The sequence below is a fragment of the Glandiceps talaboti genome, chromosome 20 (genome assembly GCF_964340395.1).
Source record: "Glandiceps talaboti chromosome 20, keGlaTala1.1, whole genome shotgun sequence".
Classification (NCBI taxonomy): domain Eukaryota; kingdom Metazoa; phylum Hemichordata; class Enteropneusta; family Spengelidae; genus Glandiceps; species Glandiceps talaboti.
In genome coordinates, this window is record NC_135568.1 from 11,779,087 (window position 1) to 11,806,958 (window position 27,872).

Below are 27,872 nucleotides of genomic sequence, written 5' to 3' on the forward strand. Positions count from 1 at the left end.
TTTCATATAGAGAAGAGTACTTCGCTTGTTTTGATGAATAGATAGTTAGAATCATTTTAATGTTTAAAAAGGTGTGATTTATTGATGCATACAGGTCACTGTGAGTTTGGCTGTCGTAGAATAAAACACAGTTTAGTTTGACATGTGAATAACTTTAATTTTTGAAAAATATGCAATTTAATTATATTATTTCCCAATATTTTTCTATATTCAGCCAAGGAAAATACTCGTGACCTAAGGGGCGCATGTCACTATGAGTCGCTACTTTCCGGCTGAATGAAGCAAAATATTGGGGAATGATATAATTATGCCATCTAGTCGGTAATATGAAAAATAATTGGGGAAAGTAATGGCAATTTTGAGTATTTTATTTCAAACACAGCAGAACCAATGATGTAGGCATGTGTTGTTGTGACATAGACGCACGTTGCCGTGATGTAGAACAACCAGAGTACTGGGTATTTATTCCATATTTTTTGTTGAACCTGGCTCATGTATTGTTATAATGTTGTATATTTGTCTACAGGCCATTATGAACTATGGAATCAGCGTGAACAGTTACGACAGAAAGAAGAACTAGAGAAAAGTCAACGTGATAGTATCAGTAGAGAACTTGAAGGCAGACTACAACAACGTAAAAGATCACAACCTATGTCTCCTACCACTGACAAAGTACAACGGTATGACAGCGGTAGTGATGTGGATAGTGCTATCCTATATGATGAGGTTTGTATTCTGTTTGTTTGTTCGCTGTCAATGTTTACATGAATTTACTAACTTATGCTTGTTGCCACCAGTGGCTGGTTAACTGCAGCATAGTGGACCACTTAGTTGCTGGTTAGCTGCAGCATAGTGGACCACATAGTTGCTGCTGAACTGCAACAGAGTGGTCCTCTCAGTTACTGGCCAACTGCAGTAACATGGTTTACTCACTAATACTCAATAACTGCAACATCATGGACCACTTACTTGTTGGTAAACTGCAGCTAGTGGACCACTTGCTGGTTAGCTGCAGTATAGCAGACCACATAGTTGCTTATCAACTGCAGCATAGTGGACCATTCATTACAGATGCAAATTAAGTGTATATTAGGGGGTCTAACCCCATCTCTAACTAAGTTATGGCTCCTTAAACTTAATTAGAAATATATATCTATTGCATAGTTTGTCCGCCAAACTGATGCTTGGTATGACTAATACTAACTTTATTTCATAATATTGAAGCATCCAGACTTACAAGTAAGATGTGGCAGTCCTGAACTAACTCATAGTCTTCCTTAAGCATTAATAATAATTTCTAGTTTACAGCTTCAGAAGAAAGTGATGGCGTGATTTTTTTTTTATTTCTTATGTTTTGTTTTGCTTTCTTTTCAAAGGCATGCCAGCAAGTTTAAGTCTGTTTGTCTTTTGTGTTGTTACAGTAGCATTTATCCAAGTGAAGTAAAAATAATTTGTACAGCAAGCTTTAATGTTAATACATCTTAGAGGGGAACAGTACTGCAGGCATGTTTTACAGTTGTGTTCCCCTTTAAAGCTTAATGCTTGATATGTATAGATTGAAAATTTATCAGAATTACCCAACTCTATTAATATAGTAATCGTTATTTATATTGGATAGTTCTTTAAGTGTTTATAAACTTGTATCCCGAGAAGTAAAGTGAGGGCGTACCCATCATGAGTTCAGTGATACACTCACAATAGGTCCACGGTGTAATGATATATCAACGATTTTTTAAAAGTGTGTAAATACAACCTATAACACCAAAGTAAAGTGTTTTCTGTATGTACCACAATCGTTTATAGCATCCATATCAAGTGTACTGTTGCAGTTTCTAATTGATCACATTAGAAAGGCCACATGCTAGGCTTGTAAATAAACCAATTGAACAGTATACTTTTACACTTGATATGGATGCTATAAACGGGTGTAGCACATAGAGAAAGATTTTTAGTACTTTACTCCAGTGTTGACTGTTGTATGAATAATCTATATGCTTTGTTTCATTCCTGTTATTTACCACTATCTCTAGGACTATAAAGTACCAGCATTTGAGAGACGATTACACCAAGAGATAGAATTCAGAGAAAAGAAAGGTCCTCGTGAATCAGATGTAGAAGCTGACAGATCGTTGTCAGAGGTCGGTTAACTCACCTTGGGTTGGCATGACTAGCATGTATAACAGCATATGAGTAAACCTAGTCACAAAGTAAAATGGAGACCACTACTAACAGAAATTTGCTTAAGCAATGAGTGTACATGCTGAAAATGGCGTACAGAAAGATTGCGAACATCTGGAGGAATACTGTCTTCGGACACGACAGAGATACTGCCAAGCAATTGACTAATATCTACTTACAATTTTTTTTACAGGCATGCTGTTAATTTTGTCTGCAGCTAAAATATGTTGTTAAGCACTTAGATATTAAACTGTTTTAGGTTATATTGCTTGTTCTGCTTAGGAATTCAAAGTTTCGCCTTTTGAAGCACGATTACAGAAAGAAATATTTTATCGGCAGAAGAAACTAAGCTTGACTGAGTCTGACATGGACAGGAGCTTGTCTGAAGGGGTTTGTAGCTTGGCATTTGAAGTAAAAAAACCCATATCATCTTGTATCTTCCCCTCAGCCAACAACCCTGTAACCACCATATGGGTATCATGGACGCAATTCATGTTGTCTACACAAACATCATGTGATCATGTGTTGGTCATGAGATGCACATGTGGAATCTCATGGTAATAGCACAAGAGAACATGTGTTGTGCATGTGATATGCATGTGGTGGTGTCATGAACCTGCACTATTATTTCCCACCATATCTTCCTCGTATTTTAAGCAGCAGTTTTGCAAGCTGTGTTTTTGGATAATGTTAACTGCACCTTTTTGTCAAATATATAATGAACTGAAACATTTAATTTAGTGCATGTTGTGTGTGTATATTATCTAATAATATCAATCATTTCTTTTCCTTTTCAGAATAAACTTATCATAAAACACACACCCACGATCATGTGAATACACCTATCTTTCAAATGTTATGTCTCAAAGAATTACCAAATTACATTCATTGTATCTGATTTTCAAGAACTGTTGCCCTTTCCTATTGGTTCACATATTCACATGATGTCCATGTGATATCCATGTGACCTGATGTGTCCAATAGAAAGGTGTTAGTAGTCACATGATCAGTGTCATAGGATGCTGATTGTAAACTGTAATCATGTTCTTCATCATACAGTCTACATTATATTTCATCAAAGTTATCATTTCAGATTATTTTAGATAAAATTTAAACATTAATTTCATCAATCAACACCAAAAATAAAATATCAGATACTTCCACTTCGTTTATTTTCAGTATTGAAAGTAATACAGTAATCTACACATATATTCACTGTTCCATACATCATTCCCCCAAACTTGTTCTTTCCTATTGGTTCATTTGAATGATGTCCATGTGACACCCACATGACCTGATATAACCAATAGAAAAGTGGTATCTCATTGTATGCCCCATTCCAAATGTGCATGGTAAACTCTCCATTAATGAAGTGTTAACTTAGGAGAATGTAAGTGTTTATATCCATTGTATATTTTTCTTTTGAAAACAGGATATCAAAGCTCCACCTTTTGAAGATAGACTCCATTCAGAAATCAGTTTCCGGGACAAGAAATCAGGCGTTCCGTTGACAGAAACAGAGACGGAGACAGAACTCACTGAGTCTGAAATGGATGTCAGTGATATACCTCTTGATCATGCCAAAGCACCTGAATTTGTAAAAGATTTGAAGAATATCAGATTACTAGAAGGTGGTGTTGCCACCATGACATGCAGAGTTACTGGTTACCCCAAACCAAAGGTACGGTACTCATTAAACTCTGTACTTACAGCATACTGATATGATTTTCTACTAGTGGTACATTTGTGTCACTTCTACCACCAACAATTTACTTTTGAAGATGCTGTTAGTCCAAACACATGCTTTTGAAGATCTTGTTGGTCACTGGACAGTGTCACTGAAAAAAACAGAATTTTGTTCATTTGTGCAATTGAGGTTTATATACATGTAGCTATGTGTGTGTCATATTGATATATGTTGATATATAAACTCCTGAAAATAACTAACAACTGAAATTGTTTGAATGACTTCTTTCAGGTGCAATGGTTCAAAGATGGTCAGGTGATCTATAAATCAACGAGGTATGATATACGTTACACAGAAGGATTTTGTTCTCTACGTATCAATATGACGTTGCCAGAAGACAGCGGTACATACATGGTTGTTGCTGCTAACATTGCTGGACGTGCCAGAACTGGTGGTCGTTTACTGGTGGATGCTGCAGGTGTTAGCACAGAGTCTGAACACATGAGAGGCAGAATGGCTTTAATGGTCAAACGGTAAGTAGTTTTAGTATTATCACACAAGTTCACAAACACAGTCTCTCACCAAAAAAGATTATTTTACAACACAGCAACAACATGTAACATTTTGAGTAAGTTTGTTGTTAGTGAAATATTATATATTAATTTCTTTTAAAAATACAAGACAAAAATATCACTTCTGTTACTGTGAGAAGCAGAATTGACTAGGCAAAGTTACACTAAAAAATTTCTCAATTTTCACAATATTATTTCTGTTATGTAAGAAGCTGAATTGACTTGGTAAAGTTTCACCAAAAAGTTCTTCCATATTTACAGTCTGTTTGTTTTGTTTGTTTCCTCTAGTGATACAACACCATATAGGACACCAGATAGAGGTCCACCAGGAAGTGAAGTAAAAGAGAAACACATTCGTCCCTGTTTCCGTGAAGTACCCCGAGATCTCCACGTCAGAGAAGGACAGATAGCACGATTCAACCTTCGTTTGACGGGTCGCCCACCACCAGACTTGGAATGGTACTTAGATGGTGAAAGAGTGCAGAGTGACGTCACACACAAAGTCATCGTGAATGAAGGTGGCATACATGCACTACTCATCACCTATGCTATGCCATCTGATTCAGGGACATATACATGTGTTGCTAAGAACAGAGCAGGGGAAGCTAAATTCACTGTCAGCTTAAATGTTGATCGTAAGTTAAATGTTATCCTTCAAGTACTTGTTAATTCATTTCACGTTTCAGCCTTTCAGTTATTTTATCATACAGTCTTTGTAAAAATCCTTCCTCCCCAAAAAACAAAACACCCCCCCCCCAAAAAAAAAAAAAAAAGAAAAAAAAGAAAAAAAGAAAAAGAAAACACCCACGAAAACAAAGCAAAACAGGTACTTATACTAGATACTGTACACCTAGATATTTTCACCACTAGAAAATCTTTGTGATTTTGCAGTCTTTAGCTAGTTCTCAAAGACTAATTTTTACTAATTACCAGACTGGTTCATCATGTTTATGTACTTAAGAAGTCATTTTAGTCCCTACTTATTTTGTGTTTTTGTTGTTTAGCAAACAAATATTACCAGGTGTAATAATAATGTAAAGCACTTTGAACACAGAGTGGGAAAGCACTGTATAAAAACCAACATTATTTATTTATTTATTTATTATTTTCTATCCACAGCTAAACAACACAAAGTAGCACCCCAGTTCGTGGAGAAAATTGATAACGTCCAAGTCAAGCTTGGCGAACCTGTAGTCTTTAGATGTAAAGTGAGTGGGACACCGCCACCACAAGTTAGCTGGCAGAAAGATGGACATTACATCACCAGAGGAAGAACACCATACCGGTAAGACTTTAACTCTCCAAGATAAACTACCTTTGCCTCCAGTTACACGTTCGTGAATAATAACATGTGGTACCTTTTCTTCCAAACTATCTTATATATTGACACGCAGTGCTCTTTCTGTTAAACTATGTCATGTATTGACTAGTGGTACCCTTTCTGCCAAAGTGTGTCATTTATTGACCTATGGTACCCTTTCTGACATGTAGTACCCTTTCTGTGAAAGTGTGTCATATTTTGGATGAGGATCATTTCACCATTCCAAAGAGATAGGAATTCTTTTCAAGTATCCCTTGCCATCTTCATAGTCAATTTTAAGGTTAGATAACTGATCCAGAAGTGACTTTGGTTGTTTTTATTTACAGAATGGAAGGTGCAAATGGAGAGTATAGTCTGGCTATTGACAAAGCGGGACGATATGACGGTGCCTGGTATACGTGTACAGCCTTCAATACAGCTGGAAGGGCATCATGTCGGGGAAAATTGAATGTCATCATTGAGAAGCTACCCCCACCACCTATTGATGAGAGGCATTTCATCATTCCAAAGAGGAAAGAACCATCTGAGTAAGTTAAAGTCAAAATTCTGCCAAACTGTGTCATGTATTGCCTTATGGGTACCCTTTCTGCTTAGTACACTGTGTCATGTATCGACTTATGTTTCTGCCAAACAGTGTCAGGTATTGCATTGTGGTTCCTTTATGCCAAACTGTCATTTATCAGATGAGAGGTGTTTCACCCATCCAAACTTGCTATATTCCGCTGTAAATTTCAGAATATTTATTAAATTTCAGAATATTTATTGCCTACAAACAAATTTATGTGGGTATCTTGATGTACAACTAAAAATTGCAAATTTGGACAAACTGAAAATGTAAATTATTTGATTTTTGTGTATATAGGCTTCCCCCACTTGAGCCAACACGTGTTGTACCAAGCTATGTTCAGCCAGATACATACTCTGATGATGAGATGTATGAAAAAGAGAAGTTGCAACCACCCGAGTTCAAGAGAAGAATATCCAAGATTGCACTGAAGGAAGGCGAGGATGCACATTTTGAAGGCCGTATTCTACCACTTGGGGATCCTACCATGAACGTTGAATGGTTCAAGAACGGACAACCCATACCTCAAGGTTTGTGTGCTGTCATCATCTTTGTAGTTTGCAGGATCGAGGGCCTGGGATTTTGTAAAAGCTTGGGAACCCTGTAATATAGTAGGGTGGATGGGATGGGGTGTGTTTCTTGTAAACCTTGCTGAGATCACAACGTTTATTTGGATGCAGTTTTAATATAGATCCTCAAGTTCCACACTTTTTCACATTTTGTGAGGAGAATGATCAACTTTTATAATTGTGTTTCTATACGTTCTTGCTTTAAGGCAACATCAGAGTTTGGTGTTGAAGCATCAAAAAATAATAAGATTTTTTTTAGTGGAAACATACTTGAAAATCACCTGTTTGAGCTGTAATAGAGAAAGAGTTCAAACTCGTGGTTTCACATTTTATTGACATCTGACCAACTTTTATTATATTTCTATAGGTTCTCGCTTCAAGACAACAGCAGAGTTTGGTTTTGTAGCCTTGGATATTGGATATGTGTATCCAGAGGACTCTGGTACATACACATGTGTAGCAACCAATCAAGCAGGCACTGCTGAAATGTCAGCTGAACTCAGGTGTAAAGGTAAGAAACGTTTGTTATGATTGGTACATACATTTACACCTGTGTAGCAGCCAATCAAGTCTCAACACTATGTTATGCATTTGAGTCTTTGCAAAATTAGTTTATTATCTCAGACACACATACTTTTTCAACTTTTTACACATGATTTCTTTTCCATTGAAAAAGTTTTTCATTGAAGTTACACATATGTCTGTCATTAATTGTACACTGGCAGTGTTCAATTCTTGAACCAGTGTTGACAGATTTACACATCTTGGAAAACTTCTTTTTATTTTGAACTTCACAAAACTAAATTGTACCCCAATCAGCATTGTAACCTTTGAACTGTAACCTTTGAACTCTTTACCCTCTTCTAGCTAAAATGTCTCTAATCATGGAAAGTCAACTGCCAGAAGAAATGAGAGGTATTGAAAGAACCATTGAATTTGAAGAAGCAATAAAGAAGTAAGGCATTTATATTTTTCTTTACGGTAGCATTAATATAGTACTGTTTATCTCACATATACATCAAAAATTTCTCCATTTCTTGCTCCAGTCTGTTAGATCACTTTAGATTCATAACTTTAGTTGTTATTTTATCATGGAGTTTTAGGAAAATGTTCTCAGTTTCAATGTTTGTATTATTTTTTTGGTGTATTTTGTTATTTCTCACTGAACTAGGGTGTCATATTTTGTGTTATTTTCAGATGTAGTTTATTTCTCAATGACGTTGGGTATCATATTTTGTGTTATCTTCTGATGTACTTTGTTATTTGTCATTGAACTAGGGGTGTCATCAAGCCTCCAGAAGCAGTAATGTCAGATGAAGAAGAAGCATGCGCTCCAGAGATTGTGAAACTACCAGAACCAGTACGCACTCTGGAAGGAGAACAAGCACGCTTTGGTGTCAGAGTTACGGGATACCCACAACCTAGAGTTACATGGTTTAAAGATAATATCATGCTTCACAAGGTAGGTATATCTGAAAATAATACCACCTACACACACTGTTACACACACACAGCCATATACACACACAGATAGGCAGACAACACATGCAGAGAGAGAGAGAAAGAGAGAGAGACAGACAGAGAGAGACAGACAGACAGACAGACACAGACAGACAGACAGACAGACACACACACATACACACACATACACACACACACACACACACACACACACACACACACACACACACACACACACACGTGCACACAACCATGAAAAGAAGGAAGTTCAAATGAAGTAGAAGACTAACATGGATTGGTAACTCTTGCTGTGCTTTCTTTAGGGTTCCCGTTTCAAGATAGCTTTTGATGGTCTGCATTACTTAGAAATCCCAAGAACACGTCATTATGACACTGGAGAGATCAAAGTTGTAGCTAAGAACAAGTTTGGTGAAGTGTCTCACACCACAAGATTGGAAGTTGAGAAGAGAGAAGGATATGGAGTCCAACTCAAACATACTAAGATTGGTACGTATATATCACATGACGTTTGTCTGATAGTTTGGTATATTATTACAATACAAAGTGTGTTCTGCTAATTTCTATGCTCACATTTTGAAATGGTTCGTAGCTGTACAAAGTGTCTCGCTAATTTCATTAGACACATATGAAAAAAAGGGATACCGCAGAGTCCGTCATGATTTTGAAAATTTGGTTTGAGGTCATTCGACTGATGAATTTATGGTGTAAATTTCTATTTTGTTTTTGTAACTAGAACTTTTTAATAGAACTGTCTGTGATCTGATTACTCCATGGATTATTGAATATTGTGTTATAGTGCTTAACCCTTTATGGAATTGTTTTAGTTACAAAGACACCAAGTCTTGAACTCTATCAGATTTCCTAATTTACGGAGAGATCAAGTGACAATCAATTTGTGCCATTTGTAAAACCTTCTCTTTCTTTCATCTAGGAGCAAAAACCGCCTCCAAACATGAACCAGTTAGTGTAGAACTGAAGAAAGCGTTCCGAGAGAGACGTTCCTTCCCAACTCATGGAATAACAGCTCACCTTAGACCAGTACACAAGGGTAAGTAATGTTATATCTTTTGATCTAGAATTATGAGTAAAATGGCCTGGTTGCAATTTTGAGATTAACTGTTCAATAAATGATTCATTAGGCTCCTTCCTCAGATGTCAGGGGTGACTTGAAATTGGAAGTGAGAATCTAACGCCGATAGGAAAGGATACAGGTAAAAGGTAAACAAGGTGAGAAAGAATCTAAACTTGTATGGTATGAAAATGATGTAAAAGTGTTGTTTCAATGCACACAATAAAATTTGTTAAACTTTAATATTTGTTTTTGCTCTTATAGGTGAGAAGGTTGACGTCTCCGACGAGTTAGGAACTAAATTTGAAAAGGCCAAAATAACATCAGCAGAAAGCACTTATAGAATGGAAAGAGGCCAATATGAGAGAAAAACTCAAATCAAACTAAAAGAAAAAGGTGAGCGCAAGAAAGTTGCAATCCAAGAACCTCCGAAGGAAGAAACTCCTAAACCAAGCAAAGATGTCGTCCAGCAACAGCCACCCTATTTTGTCATGAAACTGAGTGATAACGCTGTTGTAGAGGGTCATACAGCCCGCTTTGATATCAAATTTGAAGGTGTTCCATCGCCTGAGGTGACGTGGTATCGAGAGGGTACTGAAATCAAATCATCAAAGGAATTCCAAATCATTACAGAGGAGAACTACTGTTCACTTGTTATCCTTGAGGCAGTACCAGATGATGCTGGTGTCTTTACTGTCCAAATTGTCAGCGATAGTGGCACTGCTACATGCTCAGCAAGACTCACTGTGCAAGGTATCTCTTAGCATGCAAACTTAAAAGACAGCTTCCATCCAATACAAAACATCCAAAGCAAAACAGGATCCTTCCTGACAGCATTCAATTTTATGCATTTCATACAAGTGTCTCAACACATAAGCAATCTTGCCATCTTTCTTTCTTTTACCATTTCTATATTCACAATGTACAAAACAATTACAGGTGCTTTCCTCACAACATTTCATTTTATACATTTTATACTTGGCAAGTGTTATCTGAACACATCAAACAAATTGGCCATCTTTCTTTCTTTTATCATTTTGGTAAATTTCTCAGTTTCACATACTCTTTACATCTCTATACAATTCCTCACATTATGTCGTCATACATACGTAAATAATTCAGCAAACTGTGCTCCACTTCTCTTTTAAGTAGGGGTACTGTGTTGGATGGAAGCTATAAGTGTGTAGTGATTTTACAGTTTCATGAGTTACATTGAGAAAAACACACATCAATAACCCAAAAAGAAAGAGTTTGAAAGTGAAATAACCCCAAAAAGAAACAGAATTTGAAGTGAAAGTTTGCATGGTCTTAGTGCATATCTTACTATTATTCTTAAAGCTTAATGTTCATTTTCTTCAGCAGACATGGCTTTGTATTCATGTATTCATGTATAGCTATGTATCACTTTCTAACCACTTCTATATCACTCAAGGGTCATGTGAACATCATGTGCTGAAATCATGAGAGCCATGTGCAAATCATGCTGACAGTGCATGCATATACTTTGCATCTGTAAATTACTTTGTCAACAACAAATCATATGGGACTAATATTGTTGTTATGCATTCATTGTATGGATATATGTTAGAAGAAAATGATGAATAAGTTCTACCAGTAATGAGTTGAAGCAGATATGAGGCTAAAGCATGCCATGTGACTGCATTATAGAAAGTTAATACAGAAGATTAGTGGCATTAGTAGTGTGTTTAATAGATGTGTACTAAACATCTGATGTGTCTGTATGAAGATTTGAGTTGATTTTGATTCTAATCTTTAACACTATGAATGAAGTCTAATCATCGGATTCAGTATTTGACAGTTGGAAGGAAAGAGACAAGTCACACAGATAGATGATTACCATTATTACCATGGCAACAAAAATACAGTAAATATAACCAGATTTTGTTATTTCATCAACTGTATACATGTAAGATCAGTGTTGAAACTTGGCACAACTTAAAGTGACAAGCTCTCTAGAGCAAATTTAAAATGTCCTTCCAGCCTGTTATGCGAGTCCTAACATCGTCCTAACTATAAATGAAATGATTTATATGATATACTGAAAGTTGTATTTTATTTTGAACATAGAACGATCGAAATCACCAGATGAGCCGTTTGAGAAGATTGCACCATCATTCACAACCAACTTGAAGGGTATCTCACTCAAAGCTGGTGAGCCTGCTAAATTTACTGTTACCATCACAGGATCTCCCAGTCCACAGGTATCGTGGTACAAGGTAAGAAAAACAACCTTTTTATCTAGATCTACTGTAATGTCCAGGTGAGATGTGCTGAGAAATTGTCTTTGTATGTGTAGTTTCACAAGTTAGGATATGCTATTAAAAAATGATACATCATGTCTAATAACTGGAAAAGTTAATACTAGGTATTCAGATATGATACAAAATTGACATAGACTTCTCATAATTTTCTGAGGAACCTAAAGATTATAAAACTCTGGAGTCAGTTAGAAACCTCTCTGTGCATATTCAAAAAGCTCTATTATGATAGATTGGCACTGAATTGCACCCAACCAAGTTCTAATGTGTATGTGGATTTTGCAGTGAGACTTCAGACAAAATTAGGGTCTCAGTAACCTGAAAGAGCCAGTCGTTGTTTCTGCATATGTAATAAGCTCATAAATGAGTGGGTAGAGAGTGGTTACATTGGTGGACCAGTGGCTGGAACTTTAGACTAGGGTCTCAGTTACAGATTGTGTTGCTTCAAAATATTTTGTATTATTTCATTAGAATAATTGATACATGCAAGTTTTAATGCGTGAGTATAATTTTTGTGATTTACAGAGTGGTGTTAAGATCTTCCCTACAATGAGATTCAAGTTGTTACATGATGGAGATGAGTACACCCTACTCATTATCCAAACAGAACCAGACGATGCTGGTACATATGTATGTGAAGCTGTCAATGCTGCAGGCAAAATGACTGCTAAAGCTGATCTCAAGGTTGAACGTAAGTATAAAGGCCCCTCCAAAAGTTTTACTATCCTCAGTAAAAGAGAAAGAAAGCAGGCGAATATGAAGTCCTCCGAGATCTCTACCAAGTGGAGGCTGGTTGCCAACCTCCACCTGTTTAATCTTGTTTATCAGATAGCTGATTGGCTTAACAGTCTGGTCAATCAAAACTCCATCTGCCATCTGGTTAATCTGTTGTTATCAGATAGCTGATTGGCTTAACCAGGTTAATCAGTCTTTATCAGATTGGTGATTGGTCCTAATTCCCCGATTCTGTTGTAATGCCAAACAGTGTCACTGTGATGTATTCCTACAATATTGTTTTGGATTCTTACTGGATATTTCTCTAACTTTTTAATGATGATACATTTTGAATGAAATGTACAGATGAGTTTATTTTGAATTTTGACAGCTCGTACACCTGGATTGTCTGAGGTTGAATCTGAGACTGAGTCTCAACGCCATGAGGAGAAAGCACCTGGCATCAGAGTAAGCTTGAAGGATTACAGCACAAGGGAAGGTGCCCCTGCAGAATTTGAATGCCACATTATAGCTAGGCCAGGTAACAGTGGTGTTTTTAATATCATTTGTAGCAATTTTGTATCAGAGAAAGTTACATAGTAACAATTTCACTGTGAAGGTAAAGCTACTAATGTGTGAAGATTTCAGGATTATTGGCTCTATTCTATTATCTATAGTGTATTTCTTGAACAGTTTTGCAACCAAATATTCCTGGCACTTGAAACAATTTCATCTTGACATTCCTTTATATGAATAATTACCAGGATGTTTTGATTAAGAGGTTGAAGAACAAACACAAGCTTACCCAAACATAGAATCAATCATCTGTACGTCCCGAAGGTCATGAATAAGCAAATGGATGCTGGACTATGTGTGATCAAACGTTTATAATCAGCCTGTGGGTTCTTAATGGGTTCATCTTTGTGTTTAGTTTTTTGCTTTTTCGATACTTTCAAACTTTTCTTTTTTAGTGTGTAGACCTTTCTAGGAGGTGTCATGTGATGATCACATGATCTGACATGCTTGTATGTAAATGTTTCCGTTACAGAGCCAGTGATCACATGGTACTTGAACAAGGCAGTAATCAAGCCTTCCAAGTATTTCCAGATGTCTTACAAAGAAGGCATCGCCCGGTTGCATATCACAGAAGCCTTCCCAGAAGATGAAGGCACTTATACATGTGAAGCTAAAAATGACAAAGGCTCAGTAACTTCAACTGCCATGCTTAAAGTGGAAGGTATGTTCGATGATGATGAATACTATGGCTAATAAAGCAAAAAAAAAAAGAAGAACCTTCTACAGTTTTTACTTGTAGGGGTTCAGTTTGTAATAAGGCCACTAGTGCTATCAGATCATCACTGACATGCACAGATATTTTAATTTATTATTTCATCACAAACTGCATGGCATGGACTAGAATTTTTACCAAGACACCTGACACCACTGTAAATGGAGTGTAAGCCTTGAGTCAGGAAACATTTTTTTTTTTACCTTTGTCTAAGTGTGGATTTTACTGTGAACAAAGTGTGGAAATTAAAAAAAATGATAATAAAGAAAATAAGCTATAAAGACAAGATAAAATTAAAAAACAGCAATAAAAGATGAGAACTGTGTGAAACCAGACAACGGAGAAGATAAGGTAGTGGCCACGACCGCCTCTCCAGCCTGGGTGACGTGAAAAAAAGAAATATCCCTTCAGAACTTTAGGTTTGTGACTAACCCCACAGACCCTCATGTTTTTCTTTAGATAAACCATTTCAACCCACTAGTCCTGTTTTCTGATTTTTTCACCATAAATGGTCAGTTGATCAAAGACAGGACGAGTGTGTTGAGAGGTGTAGATACTGCAACCACATTGCACTGTGTTTGGCAGTAGTAGTTAGTGTTGTTGCTTTAATACAAATGGTGCCAAATTGCAAACCTACTGACATCGTGTGTGTGTGTGTGTGTGTGAACACCTGGGAAATGCCTTCCTTCAAATACCAGCCAATCACAAAGCAGTTCTTTCCAATATCAACCAATCACAATTCAGTTCGTTTGTGCTCACCTTGGAATGCTTTGCTCCAAATATCTATCACCCAATCATAATGCAATTGATTTTGTTACTGCTGGACAGTTACCAACTGATCTGAAATGACATTTTATGTCCAATTATTTTAACCATACTAAAGAAATTGTGCTGCCATTTGCTTAAAGGCACTGCCAAGTAATAACAAAATTGCTCAATTTCTTGATCTTATTCTGGTGTTTGCCAAATGCTCTGCCTAACCAAATGGTTTTTCATTTAACCCATCTAAACCAACACTCAATGGCAGCATGCTTTCTTTGAAGAGATGAAACCTTTGTAATTTTTTTTCACCCTTTTATACTCTCATTGTACCTTTATATTTTAGAACTGATAAATTTGTAATCTTTGTCTTACTTTCTCGAAAACTAAGTATTTATCTTTTTAAATGTCCATACTTGAAGAATTGCTATGTAGGCTTATGGTGTATAGGGGATAAGGGCCTTTTGCTTTCCATTTATGTCCAGTTATCATTAATGCTATTTCAAAATATTTTGCTGCTGATGGTGCATTCCCTCTAGGGTGGTCGCAGCCTCTTCCATTTCCCAGTTGCGGTCAGTCATGTCACTACAACATGTGACTGTCTTCCATAACAAAGTTCCTGTCGTGATGAGATCTCCTTACCTCATACATAGCATGTAGAGATATATTAATTGCACTCAGTCTTTTAAAACAAAATATTCAGGAGCAATATTGTGATGACTGTCAGGTGAATAATTCGATCATCAGAAAATACTTTCATTAGATGGCATGCTGCTCATGTGATGGCGTTTGCGACTGACCAAACCGCAAAATGGAAGTAGCCGCATACCTCCCTAAAGTGAACGTGCTATCAGCTGTGAAACATCAAAATAGCATTATTGCTTATTGTAGTGTTAATATTGCTGTAAAAATGAAAAAAAAGAACGTTTTAGATCTATGAAATAGCTTTTGCAAATAAATTGCTTTTGTTGATAATGTATAATAGATTTTTTATTCTAGATTTTTAGTATTTTCTGCTGGTTATTCACTGAGAATTGAACAGCAAAGACTGCCAACAATAGGAAAAAACTTACGAGTTAACAACTTGAAAACATGAAGCTCAATGAAAGTGACAGTGACAGTGAAATATGCCCACTTTTATTTTTTTGTTTGCCTTCCTCATTTTTGTAGGGAAAAGTTGTATATTTCAAGTGTTTGTACTTCTCACTGTTTCTTCGCAAGTAACAATTGTAGACTGTTTCAGGGAATGGGTATCTTCAATACTGTAAACAGATATGCATCTGAGAAATTACCACAGTCAAGGCATTACGATAAAATTCGGGATAAAATTTGATAAAATTCGGGGAGTAGTGTAACTTCAGACTTTGTAAAGATGCATGTCTTGATGTTACCATGATTGTTTGGTGTACATGGTAAAATGTTGTTTCCAAAACAATGAAGGCTTGTTCATACTAGTGGAAGATTTTCAGTTTGTTGCTGAATGAAATCGAAGCCGGAAGAACACACGGAAACAGTGGAAGCTACAAACACTTAAATGGACTACACACCAAGCTCTTACCTTTGTAATGAATGAGTAAATGGAATAATTAAATAATGGTCTTTGGCCATGCAAACCGTATTTGATGATGTTGTTGTTGTTTCCTCATAATCTTTGCAAACACAAACAGCTATGGCTCACTTTAAGCTCTATGTATACTGCTTCTCTTGTTTCATTCTTTTATAAGATCAAAAAACCTGATGTTGATTAGAGAATGAATGTTATAAATTATCAACATCATATTTACCTGGTTCTTTTGTATTCTTCTACATGATCAAATATTTTGAAATTTTTACGTTCAAACTTTTGAAAATTACTTAATTCAGTTCATTGGTTCTGTTAATTTGTTCTCTTATATGATGAATCATCTTCTGAGCTGTAAATTCATCTTTCTAAAATTACCAATTTCATTGTACTTGTTCTCTTTCATTTTCACTCACACATACTGGAATGACTTATATCTGTAAGTTCAAACTTCAAAAGATGTCAAATTCATTTAGGTTGCTTAAAGAATGCAGAAGCAAAATGAAAAAAAGAAATGGGAAAAAATAAATCATTTCCAAATTGAAAATATGAAAAAAGAATATTGAGATTTTCATGAAATTACCAAAAGACTGAAGCTGAGCCATAGTTTTCTTTATATTACTCACTCATCCACTCATGCACAGACCATACCAGTGATTTAGTTTACGAAATATTTTGTTTCATCAAACTCAAAATTATACATGACATTTCAAATTTAATGTACATGCAATGAAGAAATGAAATTGAGCAAAGAATCTGAATAGACAAAAGGATAAATGGATGACTGAATGGAGCCTTGCAGGTAAGGTAAAGGGGAAAAAATGAAGAATAATACGTAGTGTTACTATCCTGGTATGATCTGATCACCCAAAACCAAATGAAACACATCACTACCACCACGTACAGTCCACAGGGGACGTTACTGTCACTTGCTCGTTGTATTCAAGCACTCCCCAAATTCCATGCACCAAATTGACCTTCAATTGAACTAGGATGAAATCCACCAAAAAAAAATAAAAATCATGGAATGCTGATTTTATTTTATTTTTGCATGGCTTGTCATAGTGCAAACAATTCACCAAACAACATACATGCCAGTACACCCAGTCTTACAGTCATTTCTGTTTTGTATGTCCTATTTCAGTTGAAGAGAGTGGGTCTGAAGCAGTTGACAGAGCAGTTCCCCCTAGGTTCTACAAGAAGATCACAAATTGTGATGTGGTGGAGGGGAGCACAGCTCGTTTTGACTGTAAAGTCTTAGGGAGGCCCCCACCTGAAATCACTTGGTATAGAGAAGGCCATGAAATTCATACATCTCCTGACTTCAGAATTATCCATGGAGCACATGGAGTCTGCTCATTAGTAATACAGGAAGCATTCCCAGAGGATGCAGGCAGCTTCACAGTCAAGGCTTCAAATGCAGCTGGTGAAGTAACATGCAGTGCTAAACTCAATGTTGAAGGTATTGTATTCAATGTCTTTTCTCTCTGAATCTTATCTTTGTCTTAACTGTCATCATGAATGTCTTTGTGTGTTGTAAAATGTCATTGTTCGGTCTGATAGATTGGAAATGTTGGGATCTTGTCACCTTGTTACCAAGATTGTTATATTGTGTTTGATACACTTGAATGAGTTTGTCTGTAGTGGATGTATTCCCATGGCAAAATAGCTTTTTGTCAGTATGAAGGAATGTGTGTATTGAGTGGCAAGTGTGGTAAAGAGTGCCTAGAGAAGTATACAATAGAAGCTACTGTATACAATAACAGCTACTGTCGAAGGTTTCCATTTTGAAGGACAGACAGTGAATCTTAGTTAAAGAGGACGTGTAGGTAATCTAGTATAGGTGATTGTTTCCTGGACATATCTTAAGTTTAAAGGGGGGCAAGTCAGATGTTTTAGGATAAAGTGTATTTCGGAGACCTGAAGGTTGTAGATGATTGTTCTATATATGGTTCAAGCATTATACTACCAAACCAGTTCCAATTAGGTGACACAATGGTTTTCACGTTTCGCACAAATTTTTTAAAATCCAAATTACATTTAAGAAAATGCACATTGATAGCATGCAAGCATATGCAATGATAGATTTTATCTTACTGTGAACACAAAACAACACTGTTGATGAAGCAAGGACGATTCAAACACAGAACTTTTATTTGTGTTCACAATGAGATAAAATATAACATTTCATGGGTATGTGCTATCAGTGCCTGTATTTTGTTTGTGTAATTCGTGCAATTCATTTGTTTGTGTAATGTGACCTAATTGAAACTATATAGTCACTCTAGTTTGATAGTAATTGTAAATTTTACCAATTTAGTTATCACAGCTCAAAATAATCTGACTTGGCCCTTTAAAGATTAGATATAAGACAAACATGATTACATGAATATTACTAATAAAGCCTTTGGCACAGAACCATTGGATTCCTGTTGTCATTATTTCCCATTCCATGTCAACAAATTGTGTGATTGTATGTGTGAGCCATGATGTTCTCAGCTTCTATCTGAATTCCTATATTCATTGATTGAATGTATTGCACTATGTTGAGAAAGTAGCCTGTTTGCGGCACTGTCGAGTTACATCAGTAGCTGGTTATACCTCCTAGTTCTTGTCTTCTTCGTTTGTCTTGATTACACTGCCAAAACTTATTTGTTCACTAAAGCCTATGATGTGCTTTAGCCATTCAGCGCTACTGAACAGAACATCGCTCTGGAAATCGGCACTACAGAATTTTGATTGATTGAATTGAATTGAAAAACTGATAATAACGATTTGAAAATTTTCACCCATTGCTGATTGCTGACATCTTGCAGTCCCTTCAACCATAATAACTCATTAGACTATTATTATTATTTATGAGCAAATTAAGCAAATGTGCATGCATTGCTAAGTGAAGGCAAACCAACATCATGATATGTAGTGGACATGTGATAATTTACATATGATTATGTAAATTTAACATACTGGTTTTTGGGGGTGTGGCCACATTAACCGTTTTAACATAGTCAAGACAAGCGAGATTATGAGGGCTAACAATGTATCTTGACAGTGCTGTAAATATGCTAAAAAAGTGGATCAAAAATAGAAAATAGCTAAATGATACACCTCATTTATGTATACATATCACAAATGATAGTTTGATAGGCTTATGAAATCCAGTAGCATATGAGATATTGTAATAAGCTGCCTGATAAAATGAGATATTTTATGAACTGTGTAAATAATGTGTTCTTTTTCGTGTTTGTAATATTTATAATCAAATCTGTTAAATTTGTAGTTGGCAGGTCCACTTCTTAGTCTTATCTTTCGCAGTGGAATTGTGATGTTATGATTTTGTTTGTCATGCCTCTTGGAGGGAACTATGTGTTCGTCCCCTGAACAGTGCCTATATTTGTCATAAAATTTAACATAATTGATTGTAACTCGAAGACCTCAAGTGTCTAAATCCATATGATCACAGAAGAGCATTCTGTTTATTTAATAAACTTATAATATAAACTATGTCGAGTAGACATTGCAATACCACAGGATGTTATAAACTTAAGTAGATTACCAATGAATGGTTTAACAATATTTTAGAGACCAATTAAAAGATATTGGTAACACTGAATCAAGTGTTTCAATCATGTGACCTCAACTGACACACCTGTAGAGTAGAGTTTTGCTGTATTGTCTGTCAGTGTGTTTAGATTGTGCATATCAAATGTGTTTTGTATTCATATCGTACCCTTGTGTATAGTGGTTGTTGTTAATATATATTCTAGCTTTCATCTGTTTGTGATAAATATGATGCCCTTGTCATGACTTTAAAGTTGTATGTTTTGATTCCAAATTGTTACTAGTGAAATATTGGTCAACATTTATTGATGTTTTCATTGTATAGATAATTTGTGTTTTATACTGATATTTCCTCTTACTAGTATGTAGCACAAGTTTGATATCTAACATATCCTTAATTGCCTTGCCATAGTGTCGAATGGAATGTGACATAACTAGTACTGTTACAGGTGGTGCATTTGTACTACCAGAAAGGTCATGTGACATAACTGTTCCAGGTGGTGCAATTGTACTACCAGAAAGGTCATGTGACATAACTGTTCCAGATGGTGCAATTGTACTACCAGAAAGGTCATGTTACATAACTGTTCCAGGTGGTGCATTTGTACTACCAGAAAAGTCATGTGACATAACTGTTCCAGGTGGTGCATTTGTGCTGCCCGAATGGTCATGTGACATAACCGTTCCAGGAAATGCATTTTACTGTTTGGAAAGTCATGTGACATAACCATTCTAGGTGGTGCATTTGTAAAGACATGTAACATTTCCAGGAAGTGCATGGTATACTTCCCGGAATGTCATGATATCCCCATGGCAATTCTCAGTAATAAACTTTTACAGTAGTGAGATCCTGAAAGACTTGTAGCTAACCAACTAGATTTTTACCCAGCATGCACCGTTAATTGCATCAAGGTAGAACAATATAACTCTGTAGATGGTTGCCAAGAGTAATGAAACTTACAACCGGTAAGTGAAGTTTGTTTTATTAACGAGCCATTCCTGGAAGCGATGGCGTGTTCTGCATGCTACAAGCATGGTTTACTTGATTTGATGTTAATTTGGATGGTAACAACCCTGTAGTTTCACTAATGGTCTGTATGGAAAGAAATCACCAATGTCTTGAACAGCATGTGCTTGTTAGAAAATGGTAACCAAGATGTGTGCATATAACCATCAAGACTGAACTGCCTGATGCAATGAGATTAATGGCATGGCAAAGGATGAATGGAGTGCCTAGACTGAGCTACACTACACTGTTCAATCCAAGCTTATTCATGAGAGTAATGGCTGATCTGATTTTTGCCTATTCCCAGTTGATGTGAGTTTGGCTGTCACAACCAGCATCAGTGAATCATTTGGTGAAATAAGTGAAGCCTACAGTGCAGATAAAGAAATGGCATCCGATGTGGATATTGATCTCGATGAGATGCTACCATACGATGGTATACTTGTCAAACCTTACTTCGAAGAATTCAAACCACCAAAGACAATGGAAGTTGTAAGGGAACACGTTGAGGGTGGAGACATCATTGTATCACGTGCCACAAAACAGACAAGTTCCATGATCACAAAGACCATGTATGGCGACAAAGTCATCCAGGTAGCTGAAGAGAGGAATCCACCGGCATTCTCAAAATACATCAATCACTGCAGAGTGTTTGAAGGTGAAACTGCTCGTTTTGAAGTCCAGGTTACAGGAACTCCTAAACCTGATATAAAATGGTATAGAAACAGTTTTGAAATCAAACCATCAGCTGATTTCCATATCACAACGAAACCTGATGGCACCAGTTTACTAGTCATTCCAGAAACATACCTTGATGATGCAGGAAAGATCACCTGTAAGGCTGAGAATGCAGCTGGGCTAGCTTCATGTACAGCTAAACTTATTGTAGAAGGTATGTCTTTCATTTCTCTTTGCTTCTAAATTGTTGCTGGCATAGTATGTTATAGCAAATTAACTTGCTACTTAATCTTAATTGAGATTGATAAGTGGTGATCAATTACATTCAGGAAACAACTTTTTCAAGTATTTTATCATAAATTTAGGAAACAACTTTTCAAGTATTTTACCATAATTAAATCTCTTCATCTATGAAAAATGGAATATTTATATCACATGAATATGTATCAGAAAAGTGTAATTATGAAGTTATTTTCTCTGTAATTGATGTTTTTAGGCATAATTGTGAAACGATGATTATTTTATATGTTCTGAACTTTATTATCTTCCCAAACTGTACTGCCAACCCTCACTGATGTATTTTTGTTTCACTGAATGTCATCTAAACATCATGTTTCTTGGTTACAGTTCTACCAAGTGATACAGAACAAAGGATGCATAGCTCATTGATGATTGCATCTGAAGAGTACACATCAGATTTGGAAATCCAAATAGATCCCTCTATTCATACAATTAGAACTAAGATTCCACCTGAACCACCTATGTTTACAACTTACCTTACAAACGTTGAGTCAAGTGAGGGCGGTACGGCTGTCTTTGAGGTCCGTATTGTCGGTATTCCTAGACCAACAGTTCGGTGGTTCAAACGTGGACAAGAAGTTGTTGCTGGAGGACGTATAACGATAGAGTATAGAAACGATGGTAGAAGTCGTTTCATCATACGTAATGTACGACTTGAAGATGACGCTGAGTATATGGTGAAAGCATCAAATGCTGCTGGGGAGTCATCATGTATCGCTCGTCTTACAGTCAGAGGTGAGTTACACTAGCGAGATTACACTGCAGAAATCTAGTTGTGTATTTCCCCTATATACATGACATCATATTCCAGATTAGGGTGTCTCTATTATACACTTATTGCTTAGCTATGCGGGTACTTAAGTAGACATGTAGTAACCAGAGGGATGTTATGTAGCAACTATTTCCCAAGGCTGAAAAATGAGAGAAATAGTCAGTGCACAACAGCATGGTGGTTAATATGACATCTAATGCCAAAGATGTCTATAAGTCTTTTAAAGCACATCACATTCTCTCACAAATATTCTTTCCAGAGTCAAAGCAAATCACTGGTAGAATTCACATGTTACTTTGATAGTGCCCTAGGGAAAATATAAAATGAATAGTGCACTCTGTATGCAAATTGAGGTCACTAGCCTATATCACATTATGCAATCTAAGCCAATCACTGAAGGCCATATGAAAATATTGTGTATAATTATTTTTGTGTTTCTCATTGTAACACCTTAAATAATGATGGGGCAGGATTTCCTGCAAGGGTTTGTGGGCAACCTGACAGGAAATGACATCATATTTATTATTATCTCTGTCAAAGGTAATCCCCCAAATAGCAGAACACATGTACATATTCTTGCATTAGGGTTTCCTTTGCAAGATTTTAAGTTGAATAAGCTACTGAGGTGCTATTTTATCACCTGAAATCATATATAAGTTGATAGCAGTAATCAATACAAGTGTAACAGAGACAGAAATAAGTCTGACTGGACTTTTCCTTTAAGTTGATAGCAGTAATCAATACTAGTATACTAAATGTAGAAATAAGTCTGACTGGACTTTTCCTTTAAGTTGATAGCAGTAATCAATACTGGAGTACTAATGGCAGAAATAAGTCTGACTGGACTTTTGTGTTAAGTTGAAACCAGTAATCAATACTAGAGTACTAAAGGCAGAAATAAGTATGACTTGACTTTTCCTTTAAATTGATAGCAGTAATCAATACTAGTGTACTAAAGGTAGAAATAAGTCTGACTGGACTTTTCCTTTAAGTTGATAGCCTTTCCCTCAAGTTTATAGCAGTAATTGATACAAGTGTATTAAAGGCAGAAATAAGTCTGACTGACATCATAAGTTGATAGCAGTAATCGATACAAGTGTACTAAAGGTAGAAATAAGTCTGACTGGACTTTTCCTTTAAGTTGATAGCAGTAATCAATACTAGTGTACTAAAGGTAGAAATAAGTCTGACTGGACTTTTCCTTTAAGTTGATAGTAGTAATCAGTACAAGTGTACTAAAGGCAGAAATAAGTCTGACTGGACTTTTCCTTTAAGTTGCTAGCAGTAATCAATACTAGTGTACTAAAGGTAGAAATAAGTCTGACTGGACTTTTCCTTTAAGTTGATAGCAGTAATCAATACAAGTGTACTAAAGGTAGAAATAAGTCTGACTGGACTTTTCCTTTAAGTTGATAGCAGTAATCAATACAAGTGTACTATAAGGGTAGAAATAAGTCTGACTGGACTTTTCCTTCAAGTTGATAGCAGTAATCAATACAAGTGTACTAAAGACAGAAATAAGTCTGACTGGACTTTTCCTTTAAGTTGATAGCAGTAATCAATAAAAGTGTACTAAAGACAGAAATAAGTCTGACTGGACTTTTCCTTTAAGTTGATAACAGTAATTGATACAAGTGTACTAAAAGTAGAAATAAGTCTGAGTGGACTTTTCCTTTAAGTTGATAGCAGTAATCAATACAAGTGTACTATGGGTAGAAATACGTTTGATTGGTCTTTTCCATTAAAACTTGTACATTTGATTATTTTTACAGTGGACTCAGCTGCTGAGAGTGACACCAGCGAGTCGAGAAGAATGAGAATACGTATAGGTTTAGACCAGGGTAGACCAGTTACACCAATAAGAACAACAAGACCTGTCAGACCATATGTAACTAGACTTATTAGCAGTAGTGAAGATGAATCTGAAAGACAGGTCTATATCGATCTTGTGCCATCCGACGTTGAAGAAGTCGAAGAAGTTCGCAAGGTCACCAAGACAACAACAACTCGCACTATCACTGAAACTGTTGTTGAGGAAGTGGAGACTCCTTCACACAGGGTTCAGCGATCGTTTGCGGAAGTTACGCAAGAGAGGCAGCCAATCACTGTTGAATTGAAGCTGCCTGCTGATGCAGAAGCACCCTACTTTAATGAAATATTTACAGAGACGCGTGTCCAAGAAGGAAGCTCTGCACGCTTTGATTGTAAAATTACAGGGAAACCTACACCTACTATTAAATGGTATAGGAATAACTCTGAAATTCAAAACTCTCCAGACTTTCAATATATTATTGATGGTGAAAATGTGTCCCTGCTTATCAGTGAAGCATTCCCAGACGACACTGGAGAGTACGCATGTAAAGCTACCAATCCTTTGGGAAGTTCAACATGCACAGCAAAACTTACAGTTCAAGGTGAGCATGCAACAGTTATGATTCACTTTCAAATGTAGGCAAATGTTAATGATGAGGTTTATTCTGATTGGTTCTGTAACAAGGTTCGTCTTCATTGGATGTGTATTATGAATCACTGATAAGGTTCATTCTGACACGCTGATGAGGTTCATTCTGATTGGTTTTGTGACAAAAGCTTTAATAATGGTAATTCCTGATTAGTTTTTACACAGTAGTTTTTAGTCACACTGCTTTCATTCATGAATCACCATTTATCTTGATTCACTATGATAATTTTGTAAGTATCTTCTACACATATACATGTATGCAGATACACGATACTGATTGCTTGTTTTCTCTTGTTTTGTTTCTGTTCATCAGCATTTGATGAAGTTAAAAAGCCTGAACCAAAACCAGTACTAAAATTATCTCAAGATAAAAAGACAGATGTAAAGAAGAGAGTTGAGCTGGTCATGAAACCAGAAATTAAAAAGATTGAGCCAATAGAAAGAGCTGAGCCAAGAAGAGTACATAAAGAACCCCCGAGAAGAGAACCACCAAAGTTTGTCAATGAACTTTTGGACATAGAGGCACTTAAAGGAAGTACAGTGAGACTCTACTGTCAAGTGACTGGCAAACCCTTACCAAAAGTAGCATGGTACAGGAAAGGATATCTTGTCCAAGAAGACGAACGCATAACAATGAAGACAGATGTGAAAGGAAATTGCATGCTTGAAATTAAAGGCATCAATTCTGATGATGAAACTGAATTTGAATGCAGGGCTGAGAGTCTAACAGGTGTGAAAATCACCAGCACTGCAAGAATTACTGTAAAAAGGAAACCCAAACCACCACCAAAGAAGAAAGCTGAGAAACCAGCTATTCCACCTGGGTCTATACCACCTAAATTTATCAAAGAGATGCAAGATGTTGACATTCAGGAAGGTTATACAGCCACTTTTGAATGCCAGGTTAAAGGTCATCCAAAGCCTGAAATCAGGTGGTTTAAAGATGGCCGTGAAATCAGACCAAGTCCCTCGGTGAGAATGACTTATGCACCAAATGGAAAGTGTACTTTAACAATTGAGAGTGTCACAGATGAAGATGATGCAGAATACATGTGCAAAGCTACTAATGTTGCAGGCAAGGCAATATGTTATGCAGATCTCATTGTTGAAGTGGTAGCAGAGTTCCAGAGAGGACAGGCAGAATACTTTCCTGAACTTCCTCCTATTTCTTCAACTATCATAGAAGAACCCGAGGAAGAGGCAGAAGAAGAAATAGCTTTAGCTAAACCTGTTCCAGTGGTTGAAGCACCACCTCCACCAAAGATAGAGGAACCACCAAAACCAAAACCAAAACCTATGAAACCTACACTTACATCAAAACTTAAGGATGTTAAAGTTACAAGAGGTGAAATGGTTGTTTTTGAAGGTCACGTTTCAGGTGTACCGATGCCCGACATCTCCTGGTTGAAGGATGGAGAAGAAATAACTAGTCGAAGGTACACATCCGTTGTTGAACTAGATGGTCGCTGCATGTTAATCATTGCACCTGTATTACCTGAAGATGAGGCTGTATATGAACTGAGGGCCACAAATGAAACTGGTTCTGTATCATCGTACGCTGAATTGATTGTGGAAAAGGTAGTAGAGCTGATACCTGAAAAACGTCCTGAAGTTGTTGAGGAAACGGTTTTGATTACTGAGAGAAAAGAAGTTGAAGTTGTATTTAAACATGAGGAGCCTGAACAAGTTAAACCAGAATTCAAAGTGGAACTGAAAGATGTACATCTTGAAGTTGGTGTAACAGCAATCCTGCAATGTGAAGTCATCGGAATTCCAGAGCCAACAATTACCTGGTGGAAGGATGGTGAGAAAGTTACAGGTAATCGCTATACCACTGTCTTAGAAATGGATGGCAGGTGTATGCTTATCATAGCCCCTATCACTGAAGATGATAATGCTGAATTTGAATGTATTGCTGAAAGTCCACTTGGAACTGTGATTACCTCATGTGAAGTATCCGTTAAAAAGACTGTAGAACTTCCAAAGGAAAAGGAACGAGAGACCGTTACTATTACACGTGAAGTAAGGTTTGAGGAGCCAGTTGAAGAAGAAATAGTGGAGGAAGTTACCACAGTAACAGAAACAGTTACAACTCTTATTGAAAGAAAAGAACCAGTTACTGAGACAATCGAATTTGAAATAAGACCTGAAGAAGAAACAGAACCAGAAGAAAAACCAGAGTTCACAGTTGATCTTAAAGATATACACCTCAAAGCAGGTTTAAAGGCAATGCTGCAGTGCCAAGTGACTGGATATCCAATACCAAATATTACATGGTTTAAAGATGGTGAGAAGGTTACTGGCAATCGCTATACAAGCATCTTAGAAATGGATGGAAGATGTATGCTGATTATTGCCCCTGTTACTGAGGATGATGATGCAGAATTTGAATGCCGTGCTGAAAATCCACTCGGAACAGTCTCTGCATTCTGTGAAGTAATGGTTGAAAAGGTAGTGGAACTACCTAAAGAAAAAGAACCCGAATCTGTCACTGTAACACGTGAAATAAGATTTGAAGCACCAGTGGAAGAGGAAATTGTTCAAGAAGTTACCAAGGTAACAGAGACAGTTACAACCCTCCTTGAAAGAAAAGAACCAGATGTCATTGAAACTATCGAATTTGAAATAAAGCCAAAGGAAGAAGAGCCTGTAAAACCAGTCATCAAGTCTATGATGAAAGATGTTGAGTTGACTGTTGGACAGGTAGCTAGACTGGAATGCTGGATAGAAGGTATGGCAGAACCAAAAATGACATGGTACAAGGAAGGTGAAAGAGTGACAGGAAAGCGATACACCAGTGTGTGTGAATTGGATGGACACTGTATGTTGATTATAGCCCCAATCACTGAAGAAGATGATGCAGAGTTTGAGTGTCGTGCTGAAAATGAAACTGGTACAGTCTCTGCCTTCTGTAATGTGGTTTTGAAGAAAACGGTCCCAATGCCAGAGGTTGCTGTAGCTGAAAAAGTTATTCAACTGAAAGGTATGATTTCAATAATCAAAAGATCCACTTATAACCCATAACTCCCAAGTAAACTGATTCCACTGTT

General features: G+C 36.6%; 1 protein-coding gene across 1 annotated transcript in view; it reads left to right on the top strand.

Annotated features, from left to right (window-relative positions):
* Positions 1-27,872, top strand: part of LOC144450678 (titin-like) — a 450,019-nt gene that overhangs the window by 98,736 nt on the left and 323,411 nt on the right. Inside the window, exons 44-66 of the mRNA XM_078141331.1 lie at positions 527-726; positions 2,031-2,138; positions 3,611-3,859; positions 4,157-4,398; positions 4,726-5,072; positions 5,557-5,722; positions 6,085-6,285; positions 6,621-6,853; positions 7,260-7,403; positions 7,760-7,847; positions 8,171-8,354; positions 8,677-8,860; positions 9,306-9,422; positions 9,708-10,196; positions 11,532-11,680; positions 12,248-12,413; positions 12,828-12,977; positions 13,485-13,673; positions 17,189-17,506; positions 20,919-21,503; positions 21,917-22,324; positions 24,134-24,775; positions 25,136-27,805. Of these exons, the coding sequence (XP_077997457.1) occupies positions 527-726; positions 2,031-2,138; positions 3,611-3,859; positions 4,157-4,398; positions 4,726-5,072; positions 5,557-5,722; positions 6,085-6,285; positions 6,621-6,853; positions 7,260-7,403; positions 7,760-7,847; positions 8,171-8,354; positions 8,677-8,860; positions 9,306-9,422; positions 9,708-10,196; positions 11,532-11,680; positions 12,248-12,413; positions 12,828-12,977; positions 13,485-13,673; positions 17,189-17,506; positions 20,919-21,503; positions 21,917-22,324; positions 24,134-24,775; positions 25,136-27,805 (8,229 nt within the window). The remainder of the gene's footprint in view (positions 1-526; positions 727-2,030; positions 2,139-3,610; positions 3,860-4,156; positions 4,399-4,725; positions 5,073-5,556; positions 5,723-6,084; positions 6,286-6,620; positions 6,854-7,259; positions 7,404-7,759; positions 7,848-8,170; positions 8,355-8,676; positions 8,861-9,305; positions 9,423-9,707; positions 10,197-11,531; positions 11,681-12,247; positions 12,414-12,827; positions 12,978-13,484; positions 13,674-17,188; positions 17,507-20,918; positions 21,504-21,916; positions 22,325-24,133; positions 24,776-25,135; positions 27,806-27,872) is intronic.